This window comes from Panthera tigris, chromosome B4, assembly GCF_018350195.1.
Source record: "Panthera tigris isolate Pti1 chromosome B4, P.tigris_Pti1_mat1.1, whole genome shotgun sequence".
Taxonomy (NCBI): Eukaryota; Metazoa; Chordata; class Mammalia; order Carnivora; family Felidae; genus Panthera; species Panthera tigris.
The window spans coordinates 104741412-104757955 of NC_056666.1; the positions used below are offsets into that span (position 1 = coordinate 104741412).

Genomic DNA, 16544 nt, shown 5'->3' on the forward strand with positions numbered 1-16544 from the left:
TCTAAATATTGCCAGTCTCAAATCTCATTGTTCTCATTTATGTTTCTCTGGATTGCTAAGGAATTTGGATATTAGTTAAAATGCTTTAACTTACTTATTTTATTTTAATTTATGTTCATTTCCTTTGCCCATTTTTTTCCCCTCTCTGTTGGATTTATCTTTTTCTGGTTGCTTTGTTAGTTTTTTCTTCTTTTTATTTAAATGTTTGAAATATCTTATCCTAATGTATTAATGCATGTTTAACTTTGCCCCTGTTATCCCTCAATAATTAGAAGTCTTTAATTTTGAGATACTCAAATTCATCATTTTTTAAACCTTTTGAGTTATATTTGAAGGTCTTTCTAAGAAATCTCTTTTCCTCCCACAAGATATTCTCTTACATATCCTTGTTAGCTTTATCTTTTCACATTTAACTTTTAAAGCTATCTGGAATTTACCTTTGCATATGATAAATATGGTATAAAACTCAAGTTTTATATTTCTCCTAGATTGTGGTTAGAATACATTTTCTGAGTATACTAATAAACAATGCAAAAATATTGATTGAAGTTACTTAGAATTTATAGATTAATTTTGGGAAAATTAATGTTAATTGTTATATTAATCATGTTAAATTGTCCTACCCATGAGCCTTAGAATATTTCTCCATATTTTTCAAGTTTGGATAGTTTGGGTAGTTTCAATTACTCAGACTAGCTACATTTAAAAATTGATCTGATATAAAAAAAAAGTTGACTTGGTTGATATGATCAAATTTAAGTAAAAAAAAAAACAACAACAAGAAAAAAACCATGGCTACTCTGATTAAGTCTTTAGGATAATTATATAGCTGTGAAATCATGACGTTAGCCCTCCTAAAATATACTTTTTATAGTTCACTTCAATGTGTTTTCTTCTAAACCATATCTGTGATAGCTAAATTTTAAATGTTTTTTTTAATTCATTGATTTTTTAAAAATTTTTATTGAAATACGATAAATGATCACTTTTATGAAAAGAATTACTATTTAGTTGACCCCAGTGGAATTTTTAAATTTTAGGTCATATTCTATAAGATAGTTTTATATATTAAGAAGTGATCTTTATGTTAGCATTGAGGGTTTTTTTCTTTAATTTTTTTTTAACGTTTATTTGTTTTTGACAGACAGAGATGGAGTGTGAGCAGGGGAGGGGCAGAGAGAGATAGGGAGACACGGAATCCGAAGCAGGCTCCAGGCTCCCAGCTGTCAGCACAGAAGCCAATGCAGGACTCAAACTCACAAACCATGAGATCATGACCTAAGCCGAAATTGGACACTCAACCGACTGAGCCGCCCAGGCGCCCCAGCATTGAGTTTTTGTAGCAGTGATGCAATAATTAATCATATTTAAATTTGAATGTGTGGAAATAGTGACAGCAGTTTTTACACCAAAAAACAAACAAACAAATACCCAAAACCTAAAATGTATTTTGGTAAACACAGTACTGAAGAACGGTTATTTAAGAAAAAAGGGATTTTGATGCCTTAAACTTATGAGTAAGGAAAATAATGATTTGGGGGACACCCGAATGCTCACTGCTAATTTGAGACAAATATTTGAGCTGGTAGTTTGCCCTAAGGTGACCTGCCCACTTTGCAGGAAGCCAGGTAGTGGTGATCTGCCCATTCTTCTTTAACACTGAAAGAGGAGACTGGTATGCAGGTAATAAATGAGCTTGAGGGAAAAAAAAAAGGGGGGGGGGGCGGATTTGGAAAAGAAATTTTTTTCATATTTGAGTGTGATGCCTTTCAGCCTAAGACCATCAGGAACACAGTGGTAGTGAGGAATTTGGCTTAATTACTACTTGCACTGAGGGAACACCACATCATGGGCATCCTGAGGTTGTGTCATAGAATTTGAATATTGGTTGGGTGATTTGGGAGAGCGTCTAAAGAAGCAGGGTGTTCTCTAGATTGGATGCTGAATCAATTCTGTGACTGGATAAAGAGGCCATTCATTTAGGAAGAGAGAGGGATGTTTTTGGTGTTTCTTGGGTTGTACACTGGCCTTTTTCTTTTTTCTGTTTAGTAAAATTATGAAGTAATCTTGCTTTGTCTCATTTATCATGGATTGAAAGTAATCTTGTCTCAAGTTGGTATTCTGTAAGAATGTGTAATATATAACAGAAAAAAACAGCCTGGTGGTGAGAGTCTGATGAGTTCAGGACATCAAAGTCTACCCTCCCCCTCCCCCACTTTTTTCCTTCCTTCCTCTTTGTTCCATAAGTAGGTAAAATTGTTTTAAAAGTATATGCTTGAGGTGCCTGGGTGGCTTGGTCGGTTAAGTGTCCGACTTCGGCTCAGGTCATGATCTCACGGTCCGTGAGTTCGAGCCCCGCGTCGGGCTCTGTGCTGACAGCTCAGAGCCTGGAGCCTGTTTCAGATTCTGTGTCTCCCTCTCTCTCTGCCCCTCCCCTGTTCATGCTCTGTCTCTCTCTGTCTCAAAAATAAATAAACGTTAAAAAAATTAAAAAAAAATAAATACAAGTATATGCTTAATTTGGGAATTTTCTTTTTCTTGTCCCAGTCACCTAGGGCAATGACTGAATCATAAAGATGTGAGAGGCTTCCATCTGGACAAAGAACAAGAAACATGGTATTACATTGTGGCTTTGCCACAGATAACCTTGCTGGTGGTTTTTAATTCTGAGTTGTATTCTCACTTTGAAATAACCATCTCTTTTGCTGCCTGTCCCAGTGGAAGCCACCCTGGATCCTTTGCTTTTACTATTCCCCTTATCTGGCATCACCAATCTTTGTAAGGCTGAGCTCCTTATCTTTTAGTCCTTAGATATCACATACATTTCCCCGTGTCTAAGATATCTGTATAAATTGGCCTCATTCAGTCTACCTAGCTTTGTTTTATTTTGTTTATAGCACTTAGCATTATCTGAAGTTAACCCATTTATTCTCTGCTGTGGTCCTCCTTCCCCACTCCTCTTCACATAAGCTTCTTCACATAAGCCACTTCAAACATAAGCTCCACGTGGGTGAGAACTTGTATGTATGTGTGGGTCTGTGCACCCAGCCCCTAATAAAGTTCCGGGCACCGACTAGGTGCTAGCAAATATTTGTTTAATAATTAGATACGTACATAAATGAATAAATGGCCAACTCAGTAAACATATTCTGAGCATAACTCAATGTGTGTTGACTATTAAAAAGAGAAACACTTGTTAGTTTATTATTTAATTGAGATGTAAGTTCCTGAAAAAAAAATGCCTTAAAATATTCAAATCAGTTCTTTGCTATTGGTTTTTTGTTCAGCATCTGTGTTCCAAGAGTATGGGTTGGATGAGATAGTATTATGATGGTGCTTTCCTGATGCTTAAATTCATACTTGGAGGCATTTCTGTGGAGTGATTCCAGTGTAAATATACTTTCATTCACTAATGCCACAATCAAAGCAGAACTTTGAGAGAAGTGAAGTGGGTTGAAAACAACCTGGCTATTAGAAGTTTCCATAGATCCATACTTTATTAATTTGGTAATGGTGATGGTAGGAGAAGCAGGACTGGATATAAAATACATGTGACATTATACCTATTAAGTTTGAAGATAATTATAACTTACTTTACTATATGCTTTTCCTGCTACTTTATATTTCCTGTTACTGAACTTAGTATTGGAATTTTATTCCAATATTATATTATTGGATATTATAAAGTAATTTGACAATATTATAAACTTATAAACTAATTCAATATTATAAACTGTCAATATTATAAACTAATTCGACAATATTTTAAAACTAAGTTTTATCTTTCAGCTTAAGGATTCAATTTTTCATGGATTCATAATGCCAAGGTCTGATTTGTAGTGTGTGAAAGTTGGTTTGCAGTGAAAGATGAAATGTGGTATGAAAATCTTAGGTGAATGGTGGAAAAAGTTTGGAAGCCACCACTCTTGGATTAGAATTCCTGCTCTAATGCTTTTGTTTTAACTTTGCAAGTTCTTTAGTGTCTCTGAGTCTGTTTCCTCACTCACAGAGTAGATGGGGTATTTATGTACAGGTCGGTGTTGAGAGCTCAGTGAGACGATCCATTTCAAGGGTGTGGTGTGGTATGTGACATTATTAAGTGATGAGTAATTGTAAGTGCAGTGCTTTCCCTCTGTTTTCCATCAGAGGAAAAAGGAGTTATATGACTTTCCAAATATAGAAGATTATTATTCTCTGTAGATAACATAATGGCATATAATGCATTATATTTGACATTGTTTCTATAAGCAATGCTTGACATGGTAAATTGCAAAAGAGCACCGATCACAATAATATTAATGATAATAGCAAATATTTGTTGTGTTTGCCACGTGTCTTAACACCTTTAATCCTTATCACAAGACCCATGAAATACTAATTATTTTAACTGTTTTACAGACGAGTAAATTAAGGCACAGTGTTAAATTAGCAGGGCACACAGGCAACTTCATTACTAAAAGATTCTACACTTTTTTATTCATTAAAAATTGATACTGCCAAACCCCTTTCATTCTTCAGATAAAGTCAGTAATTATCCAAATAAGTATATTCTCGATACACAAAAGCCTTCTCATCCCTGCCCTCTGCCTGGGAAGGACTCTGGTTTTAGGACTCAATACCGCCTCTCCTTTCGGTAAAGAAGAAAGGCAGCAGAAGCATCCAGGCTTGAGTCCTAAGTCTGCAGACTGTATAGACAGTTGTTAATAGTGTAGGTTTGGTCTTTTGAATGTTGAAACATCATGATTACTTGGGGTGAAAAAGAAAAAGCATACAGAAAACACATATTTTTTTATTTTTTATTTTTTTAAAGTGTACTTCTTTATTTTGAGACAGGGACAGCATGAGCAGGACAGAGGCAGAGAGAGAGAAGAAAAAATCCCAAGCAGGGCTCCGTGCTGCCAGCACAGAGCCTGATGCGGGGCTCATACTCACAAAACTGTGAGATCACGACCTGAGCCGGAACCAGAAGTCAGACGCTTAACCAACTGAACCACCCAGGCACCCCAAAACACAGATTTTTTTAAAAGTATTATGTGTGAGGGGCGCCTGGGTGGCTCAGTCTGTTGGGCGGCCGACTTCAGCTCAGGTCATGATCTCGTGGTCCGTGAGTTCGAGCCCCGCGTCGGGCTCTGTGCTGACAGCTCAGAGCCTGGAGCCTGTTTCAGATTCTGTGTCTCCCTCTCTCTGACCCTCCCCCATTCATGCTCTGTCTCTCTCTGTCTCAAAAATAAATAAACGTTAAAAAAAAAATTTTAAAAAAAAGTATTATGTGTGAAAATACTGAGACACTGGCTTTCCTACAAATAAATTTATTAACAAGGAGCATATAAAAGAACATTATATCTGAATAAACCATATATGTTTAACTGTTTTAAGAAGTGTCATGTTTCTGATGATTAAGCCTCTTTATAGCTTTGATCTTAGTTATCTTGCTTTATATGCTGTTCTCTTATGTCATTTTTCAGTTTTATCGTATTTGAATGGAAATCTTTATTTATTTTAAGATGATTTCTTACAGTTCTGGTTCAGTAAGTTTACAATAATTTCAGGCCATGCAGACCCCTACTGAAATTTGAAAGAGCCTGAAGTCTTTGTAGATGATCTTAAGATAACATTGTTCTTGGCCTTATGATGAACTGCATATGTATATCAGCTTTGAGACATAATAATTACTTTAATTTTTTTAAGACTTCGATTGTATTTAATCTCCTGGTTTGATGAAATGTTGGATTATAAAGGAAATAAATTTTTCCTTCTTAAGAATGCTTTATGGAGGTTTTCTCTCCCTGTGGTACTTCCTGACGCCCTGATATTATGTCATGTATAATTGGATTGACGCTCAGCCTGAATACTTCTTTCTCTTCTTGGCAGCATGGGGTAACCTTGGAAATGTTCTGAAGAGTCAGAGCAAAATTTCTGAAGCTGAAAGCGCCTATAGAAATGCTTTGTACTACCGTAGCAACATGGCTGACATGCTTTATAATTTGTGAGTATGCATTACTTTCTCTGGTTTGCTTCATCTTTGAAACCTGTGGTGAGAGACTATTGATTTAACTGCTGGAAATGGAAATGATGATAGCTGTTTTTCTGAAACAGTCTTTTCATTAATCATGCCTGTGAGACTAGTAGGTGCTTAGTATTTGTGATTTCTTTGTTTTGGGCCTATGCATTGGCCCAAATATTCGTGTCTATTGATGTAGTATGGTTGAATTTTCTTGAAGTACTGTGGTACTTCATATATAACCTAAAAATTGGTTTAAATGCTTTCAGTTCTGTTTGTTTGAAGTTTGTTCCATTAACACTTAGTTGGGATCAGGAAATAAGGTTGCTATGTGTGATACTTCATATAATCAATATTTTCATTATTATCAAAGAATTGTTTGCGTCAAAGTATGTATAGAACGTGTAGTAAATCTGGGGAGTTGTCAAATAAGAAAATGTGGTTTAACAGCCCTCCCCCTGCAAAGGTACTGGTAATTAAGTCAGAGTATCTGTCTATGTCAGGTTAGAAAAATCCCTTGGGGAAAAATTTGCTGTTTTTCCCTGGAAAGAGGATGCAGTAAGATATTAATGGATATATGCAAAACCCAAGTATCTTCTTTGTCTCTTACATTTATGACACGTTTTTGTTTGCAAGTAATAGAAACTTGGTCTAAATTTGCTTAAACACAAAAGAGAATTTATTAATTCCTATAATTGAAAATTTCTGGAGTTGATTAAACGTAGGCACAATTAGATCCAGGTGCTTTACCTTTCAGAAATTTGTCTCCATTTTCTGTATCCAGTTTCCTTTGGGTTCATTCCTCTTCCTGTGGGGCTCTGTCAGTTGCAAAGACAACTTGTATACCTTTATAGACATAATGTCATGACCCTTTTCAATCTCAGGAGGGGTTGCCTTGGTGTCTCTGTTAATCCTGGTAGAGATCTTTGAGTGACCCTTCTGGGGTCGTGTGTCCTCTCTTGAGTGAACCATGGGGCAGAGTGGCAGGGGCAGTAGCACACCTCCTTTGTCAGGGCCTCCATGGTTAGAATGGTTGGGAGGAGGACCAAGTCCCTGTAGGAAGGGACCAGACATAGTAAGATGTCTACTGCTTATCTTCAATGGATGAAGTAATACTGATAGTATCAAACTAACTTGGCAACTTAATTTTTAATATGTGTTTGTATTCTGGTTATATCTAAATCTTTTGTACTGGCTAAATCTAAGTGAACAGACAGAAAAAATAGAAAATGAATAAAAATAAACAAAAAAAAATCTAGATTTTTAAGAAAAAGTAGACAAGGTGAGCTTGGTTTAACTTCCTGTTCCTACATTTACCTTGTATTCAAACTCCCAGACTTTAACACCAGGATCTCAGCCTCCTGGCCTATGGTCTAAATTAGGTTAGCATGTGTTTTGTGTTGACGTGAATAGTGTTCAGTTTTCTGTTTTTACCTGGAATGCATTTAGATGGGGCACACCCTCTCCAGTTTGTACTCTCCCTGATACTTGCTTTCTACTGTTTCTTGCTTCACCCTGTATATTACTGTAATTTTTCATGAAATACGTATTTCCATCTTTTTTTTTTACTTGAATGAGTATACCTAGATACGCCTACAAAGGCTTTCCCCATGTCCACCTCATCTAAATTATGTGATGTTACTTTATTAGTGATTAGCAGTATTTTTATTTCATGAAAAAAGAACCTTATCAGTTTAATACATGTATACCAATGTTTTTTGGGTTTTTTTTTTTTTTTTTTGCATCTGAAAGTAACTTTGTCACAGGGACCCCTTGTCTTGTAATAAGGGACCAGTTTTCTTCTCGTGCCCATTCCCCACAGATTTTCAGAGGACAGAGTAAACTGAACAACCAGAACCTCTTCACTGAGCTTGTCTTTCTTTTTCTTAAAGAACCTACAGCCAGTAGTTTCAGGTTACCTACCTCCTGGCGGTATCTGGCATGGCTTGAAAGAAGAAGGAAGTGTATCTATCTAGGCTTACTCTTTGCTGAGAAGAGAAATTTATTCAATTAGACAAATACCCTTTACATGTAACTTAAAACCTGCATCTTGTAACTTCCTCTGTGGCTGTATATTTGAACTGTTACGGAATGGATAGACCTCCCAAATCCAAATGAAAAATCCTTGCTGGAAAAGTGGTTATTAACAAAACGTTTTTTTCCCCCCTTATTTATAAGTGAGATGTAGCATAAATGCCATATATAGTTCCAAAATATTTTTTATTAATATGGCAGGTTTTTTAAACTACACTTAACTGTTAGGTCAAATGGGGAGGCTTAAATTCCATAAGAAATGTTACCAATCATTATAAAATATTGGATTATAAAGTCCATGTGTTTGATAGAATTCTGATACTAAATAACTATATTTCAAAAGAAGTGAATTCTTCATTGATTTATTTTTATTTTTTTATTTAAAAAACTTTTAAATTTATTTTGAGAGAGAGTGCAAGTGGGGGAGGGGCAGAGAGAGAGGGAAAGAGAGAATCCCAATCAGGCTCCACAATGTCAGCTCAGAGCCTGATGTGGGGCTTAATCTCACAAATCGTGAGATCATGACCTGAGCCAAAACCACGAGTAGGACACTTAACTGACTGAGCTACCCATTGATTTTTGATCAATCATTAATAAAATGCACCAAGGTAAATATCTTACCACCTGTAATATTATAAATGTGTCTGATATTATATGTCCTTATGAGCAAACTTTTGTTTTTGGTTTTGTTTTTTCTGTTTATTTACATAGTTTTGAAAAAAGCCAAGTTTTCTCATGGACCATTTAGAGACTATTTGACAATACAGTTTTTCTTTTAAGGTATATATGCTGTTTTTATTCTGTAATTTTCTCTGATATACAGAAATTTCTTCTTGTTCTGTTTCAGTTTTGAAAGAAAAGAAATGTGCTTTGCTCAGTTTTATCAGTTAACGTAACCTAATATCACTCCTTCGTGGTAGTAGCAGTTATTAGTACATTTCATATCCTCAGTTACAGTTATATCTCTTAAAGATGTTTATGACCAAAGCCTGAAATAATGGACCTAGTATATCGTTGGCACAAAATGCCCATTTTTATTAATTAATTTTAGAAGCTTTTGGGAATCATGTAAGCTCCTGTTAGGTCCTGTACTTAACTTTTAATCAGTAACCTAGATTTATTTATTTTTTTCTTTTCTTTTTTTTTCTTTTCTTTCTTTCTTTCTTTCTTTCTTTCTTTCTTTCTTTCTTTCTTTCTTTCTTCTTTTTAACATCTTCAATGTTTATAAATCTACCTGCTTTGGAAACTACTGAAAAAACTGCATGGTGTTAGGAATTTTTATTAGGAAAATGATCTCTAGACATACATTATTATGTAACTTGAGAACACTGATTACCAAAGTGAGGTCCACCACCACTGGCCAGATACAAGATGATTCTAGGAGGTCAGAGATAATCTTTAATCCCTATAATTTTATTTTTCTGTTTATAGTTTAAAGATATAACTAGCTCATCTAAATGTTCTAGGTGGGGATAGAAGGAAGAAAAGATGATTTGGAAAAACATCAAGTAAGTAATAATACAAATGATAGGTGGTTATATCTGAAGTTTAGGGAACATTGCATTAAAAGATTTTAAAACTTTGAGGATGTTTTTCTGTAGCATTAATATCAAGTTATATCTGAGAGGTGCATGTATGAAGTTCAGTTGCCTATTTATAAAATTATGGAATAATTTTAATTTTTTTCTCTGTTAATAATTACCTGAATTACTTCTATGTGCCAAGCACTCTTAGTTCTTTACATATGTTATAACAGCTTGTCTTCAAATGAGGCCTACAAAATGAAGAAAATGAAACTCAGGTAATTTGTGTTGGTTACACAAATAAAAGAAAAGCCAGTATTTGAACTTAAGATGTTCTGACTCTATACCCATGCAGTCATAGTATTTCTTCTCAAGCTGGCAGAGATAAACCAAGGATGTGGGAAAAAAAAATAACCTCAGTACATTTCTTTTAAACCTAGAAGAAAAAACTTAATTCTAACTACTTTTACATATATAAATAAAATACTTGTAATTACGTCTTTAAAACAAATTTTTTTTAATGTTTAAGAGAGAGAGACAGAGAGACAGAGACAGAGCGCAAGCAGGGGAGGGGCAGAGATTCAGGGAGACACAGAATCCAAAGCAGGCTCCAGGCTCTGAGCTGTCAGCACAGAACCCAACGTGGGGCTCGAACCCACAAATCATAAGATCATGACCTGAGCTGAAGTCGGACGCCTAACCGACTGAGCCACCCAGGCACCCCTACACAACTGTAATTACATCTAATAGAGAGTATCAGTTATTATTATTTTTTAATGACAGTTACTAAGTTTACTGTACTTTTACTGTAGAATTTTGTTAGAAGGATCATGAGTTCGCACAACTGAGCTAAAAGTTGCTTTCAAGAAGAAAGTACTGCAGAAATTGTTTTAAATTGCCTAAATCCATTAATTATAAGGTTTTGATATCACTTCAATCCATGCTTACAGATAATAAGCATATAATGTGAAATTTGAAACAGTACATAATTCTACTTTAAAAAATTGAGATGTAATTGAAATATAACATTAGTTTCAGGTGTAGCTCATGATTCAATATGTGTATGTATTGAGCCAATCACCACAATAAGACTAGTTAGCTGTCACTAAACATGTTCACAATTTTTTTTTTTGTCTTGTGATGAGAGCTTCTACTTAGCAAATAAGACTAGTTAGCTGTCACTAAACATAGTTACACTTTTTTTTTCTTGTGATGAGAGCTTCTACTTAGAAAATTTCTCTTCGCAACTTTCAAATATGTAACACATCGTTATTAGCTGTAGTGACCATGCTGTACAATGGATCCCCATGACAAATATATTTTATAAGCAGAAGTTTGTACCTTTTGACCCCCTTCACCCGTTTCACCAGACCCCCATTCTACTCTTAAGAGTGACAGATGTGGTGCATTGAAAGCATAGCCTTATATTCAGCCTTTTATTCATATTGCTGTATTTATTAAAATCCATTACTTCACACAAGTAATTTTAAGACCAGTGTAACAGATCTGTATTATGATGTTTGTTTCTCTTTTCATGTATAATAAATTTCAGGGATAAAGCAGATAGACCATTGCTCAATGATTTATACTGTCAAATTTTATAAATATATAGTCGACTTTCAACCTTCTAGCAGTACTACTCACTGTCTCTGAAATAAAATTGATTTCTATCCTGAAAAATACTCATTGTTCTTTCATTGTTGTTATAGATTTGCCCTAGCAGTCTGTTCCAAATGATATTTAAACAAGTAATTCAATAGAACATTGAATATTTCATTAGGTATTAAATTTCAGGGTGCAGATAATAAATTTAATGTGGTTTAATCAATTCTTGATTATCTTACATAACAGAGGGGATCATTTCTGTGGATAATAGATTTTGCCACCATAAGCTAGTTGTCAGTTTTATTCTATGTTGTAAGAACCTAAGTAATCATCTAATATGAGAAGCCAGGAGAGGAGCAATAAAATAATTTAAGGAAATAAAAAGAAAATGTTAATGAAGTAGACTATGGTGAAACATTGGGAAGTAATGAGTAAGTGTAAGAGAATGTTCTTTAAAAGATCAACAGTTTTGGGCAAGCGTAGTATATGACCAAATTGAAAACCTCAAGTATATAAAAGAGAATGAGAAAGAGGCTACAACCAGATGTATGGAAGCTTAAAACAACAAAACATTAGTTATATATATATATGAAAATATTAGTGACATGAATGCTTTTTTGCGAAAATATAAATGATCAATATTAACCCAAGAAGTAGGCAATTGGAATCAAAAACCTTAAAAAATTTTAAAAGCCATATGAAAGAGTTTTCTCCAAAGGAACAAAGTTAAGGCATTTGACAAATGTGTACTATCAAATCTTCAATCAATGAAGTTATTTCTTGTACCAGTTACACTTCTCATTTATTTTTGTGAAGCTATATAAACTGATGGCAAAAGGTCTGACTATATTTAACACCAAAAAACAAAGGAGAATAATGAAAATAATAACAACAGCAAACATCAAAACCCCCCAAAAAACAAAAAACAAACCCACACACCAAAAGCAAACAAACAACAAAATAACAGGACTACCAGTTATACTTATGAATATAAATGTAGACATACCCTAAAATTAATAGAGTGAATGTAGTAGCATATTAAAGATTAAAACATCGCTATCAGGTGGGGTTTATTCTAAGATTTATAATGGCATATTCCATATTACAATTCAATTATTATACTCTTTCAATTTAAAAATTCAGAAGAGGAAAAAATTATGATCATCTCTAGAAATTCCAGGAAGGTTTTTGGTCAACATTTGTTTCATAAATAATAAACAGACTTATAAATAGTCAGACTTATAATAAACTAGGAATAAAGACATACTTCTATTATATAAAGAATATTGGTCTAAAGTTAATAGCAACACCATATTTAATATTAAAGTACAGCAGTCATTTCCATTTACATTCAGTTTCTTGAAACAGTGGCAATTTCTTATTGATCATTGTATCTTTTCTTACACAGTTCTAATTGTACTTGTTGACTTTATAAATGAATTATGAAATCAATATCAGAGCAAGGAAGATCCTGTTTATCAATATGTGATAAGATTAGTAATGGGTATTAGATAATCACATTCTTGGAATTGTATAAGTGTTTTTTAATCATTATCATGAAATGATTCCAGGTTACAAGGAACCTTCTTGAATTAGATGTCTGGAGTTGCATTTTCTTGCAGTTTCAGAAGCAAACACATTTACATTCAATTGGTTTCTGTATTAGTTTCTTTTTTTATTTAAAACAAATTTTTAAACATTTATTTATTATATTATTGAAAGAGACAGACAGACAGACAGACAGAGACAGAGACAGAGCATGAGTGCAGGAGGCACAGAGAAAGAGGGAGGGAGACACAGAATCTGAAACAGGCTCCAGGCTCTGAGCTGTCAGCACAGAGCCCGACATGGGGCTCAAACTCACAAACCGGGATATCATGACCTGAGCCAAAGTCAGATGCTCAACCGACTGAGCCACCCAGGTGTCCCATTGTGTATTAGTTTCTTAGGGCTGCTATAACAAAGCACCACAAACTGGGTAGCTAAAAACAATAGAAATTGATTTTATCACAGTTCTGGAGGCTAGCAGTCTGAAATCAAGGTATCCACAGGACGATTTCTCCCTGAAACCTGTAGGGGAGTCCTTCCTTACTTCTCTCTTATGGCTTGCTGGCATGCTTGGGAGTTTCTTGGCTTGCATCTGCAGAACTCTAGTCTGTGTTTGTCATCACATGATCTTCTCCCTGTGCACTCTCTAGTAAGGTTACCAGTCATATTGGATTGGGGGCCCAAACCTGTTAAATTAACAAGTTACATCTGCAGTGTCCCTGTCTCTAAATAAGGTCATATTCTGAGGTGTTGGAGGTTAGGACTTCAACATACATTTTTTTTGGGGGGGGGAGAGACATAATTCAACCAATAACAACTGCCTATTGAAAGCTTCAGTTTGAGAGAGACCAGACAGTAGTTTTTCATGGAGGAGCAGATCAAGTAAAAGACTTCTTGATGAAGCCAAATCTTTGCATAGAATTTAAGTGGGTTTATGTATCTCACACTGTAAAGAACCTTTAGGAGGAAGTAATTTAAGAGGCTATAGCAGTGAGGGAAATGTGGGTACAGAGTTGTCACAGGTCTGCTTCTAGTGAGATGTTCATTTGTTCATTTAGGGGCAGGTTTTGAGGACCCTTGAGAGGTAAGAAGAATCAGAGATTATAAAATAGAAGTGATGTGACTATCTGACATGGAGCTAAGCCATTCTTAAGCTCCATGGCCCAACAAGGTATGAGAAGCCCAGGGAATGAAGACTGGTGGAAATAAGGGGAAAGGAAGCTTTGGCCAAATGGCTAGAGTTCAGGACAGGGTTTCCTGCCAAGTTCCATGGATGTGTGTGGGTGTGTGTGTGTGTTAAGGATGGAGGGAGGTGTCCCGGGGATACTAGGTAAGCAGGCTGGTCTCCTAAAATAGAGAATTCAGGAGACACTATCAATCAGGAGTGCCTGGAGGTGCTTGTCATGTGTGAAGTAAATGTAATTGAGAGATTTTTGGTAAAATTCCATTGGTTTGAGGACACTAGGACTCTGGATACACAATTCATTTGGCTCTTGACTGATTCCTGCAATGAGGTGGGACAGACTACCAGTACCTACTTGTTCTCATGGCAAAAGCAAGGCCTACCACTTATTACATACTTTGTTTTAATTGATAATTTTCACCAATCAATACACAAATATAATCTTGCTGTAAAACACTGAAATAGTACTGAAGAAAATAGAGTAAAACATAAAAGTTTCTAATTATTGCATTTCTTTTTTTTTTTAAGTTTATTTATTTGTTTTTGAGAGATGGAGAAAGAGCACGTGAGTGGGGGAGGGGCAGAGAGAAAGTATAGAGAGAGAATCCCAAGCAGACTCCCCACTGCCAGCATGCAGCCGGATGCAGGGCCCGAACTCATGAACTGTGAGACCATGACCTGAGTCAAAAACAAGAGTTGGAAGCCTAACCGACTGAGCCATCCAGGTGCCCCTAATTATCGCATTTCTTAACCCCCTTTTGCCTACCCTACGATATATCTCCTCAGATTTTCACAAGTATGTATACGTGCATTTATACATGCAGTTATGCATACATATTTTTATACTTTTCTCCTGCATATATGTGTCACCACTGATTTTCAAATTTGTGGGTGTGCAGATGTGTCAAAATGTGCACGACCCTCTCCATTTTGGTTTACACTGCATAGTTTTTACTGGCATATCCAATAGGATGGTTTAAAAACTATGCTGCTTCATTCTTCATCTCTCTAATTAACAGATGGAGGTAAACATTTTTTTTTATTGGTTCTTTGTAATTTTACTAGGAGCTAACTGTTCATATTTCTTGCCTAGTTTTATAAGTGACATTTTTTTCTTGTTTTGCGGGGTTTAAAATAACATGCCCCCAAGCACTTATATGCATATACACAAAAATCAGTTTTGCAAATTATTTTCTCCTAGTTTTTACTTGTCTTTTAACTTTTCTTATAGTGTTTATTGTACATAACGTGAATTTATACACATTTGCATATATACACATGCATACGTACATGTATACATATGTCTCTATGAAGACCATTCACAGGCTAATATTCAAAAATTGTATATTTTAAAAATATATTTAGAACTATTTTTGTGGGTTTTTTTTGGGGGGGGTCCTTCGTCTACCCAGGACATACTATTTTTGTATTAAGGCATATTTTTTTTTCTAATGAATATTAATATCACCCTAATAACTTAGGAGTTTTCACGTACACTAAATTCCTGTGACAACCTAGAATCATTGTTGTGGACTTTATTCGGGTCTTGAGGCAACCCACAGCAAAAACAAACTTTTATTTGCTATAACTTATACTGAATTTCATATTTTAAGAGGCAGATGTCCCATTCTTGTTTTTCATATTCTAACACTTCTTGATTATTCTTGTGTATTTTCTGTTTAATGTGGATGTCATCATAGCCTTGTTAAATTGCATTAGAAGTCGAGTAGCGGGGTGGTTGTGTAGCTCAGTTGGTTGAGCATCTGACTCTTGAGCTCATATCATGGTCTCCGGGTCATAAGATCTAGCCCCGCATCTAGCTCAGGGAGTCTCCTTGGAATTCTCTCTCCCTTGGTCCCTCCTCTGTGTGCACTCTCTCTCTCTCTTAAATAAATAAATGAATAAATAAATAATAAGTAAATAAAGTGAGTCCAGGTGGGCTTTGACTGGTTATGCACTGACTATTTATCAAAGTGAGGAGGACTAATATTGTCACACTTTAAAGTTTCCCTTCCAGATGCATATGTTGCTACACTTATTACAATTTAAAATTTTCCCTTTATTAACATTTTATATTTTTTTTCACATTGGTCTCCGTTATTTGAAGTTGACTTTTTCTTAATTTTTTTCTTAATACTGCAAATGTGTTTACTTCTTTTTTTTTTTTATTATTCAAGTATAGTTAACATACAGTGTTATATTAGTTTCAGGAGTACAATATAATGATTCAACAATTCTGTTAATCAATTAACATTATTTAATTCAACATTAATTAATCAATTAAACATTTATCAGTGCCCCTCAAATCAAGTGTACTCTTTTTGTTTTGTTTTGTTTTATATTTTACTTTTTATTTTTTTATTTTTTAAAATTTATATCCAAATTAGTTAGCCTATAGTGCAACAATGATTTCAGGAGTAGATTCCTTAGTGCTCCTTACCCATTTAGCCCATCCCCCCTCCCACACCTCCTCCAGTAACCCTCAGTTTGTTCTCCATATTTATGAGTCTCTTCTGTTTTGTCCCCCTCCCTGTTATTATATTATTTTTGTTTCCCTTCCCTTATATTCATCTGTTTTGTCTCTTAAAGTCCTCATATGAGTGAAGTCATATGATATTTGTCTATCTCTGACTGACTAATTTCACTTAGC

General features: G+C 34.9%; 1 protein-coding gene and 1 non-coding gene across 3 annotated transcripts in view; both read left to right on the top strand.

Annotated features, from left to right (window-relative positions):
- TMTC2 (transmembrane O-mannosyltransferase targeting cadherins 2) overlaps positions 1 to 16544 on the top strand; it is a 398739-nt gene that overhangs the window by 208719 nt on the left and 173476 nt on the right. For both annotated transcript variants that reach the window (XM_007085593.3, XM_042992821.1), the window contains exon 4: positions 5872 to 5986. In XM_007085593.3, the coding sequence (XP_007085655.1) occupies positions 5872 to 5986 (115 nt within the window). The remainder of the gene's footprint in view (positions 1 to 5871; positions 5987 to 16544) is intronic.
- LOC122240590 lies at positions 1501 to 1646 on the top strand. Its single transcript, XR_006220378.1, has one exon. It is a non-coding gene; the product is annotated as a U12 minor spliceosomal RNA (small nuclear RNA).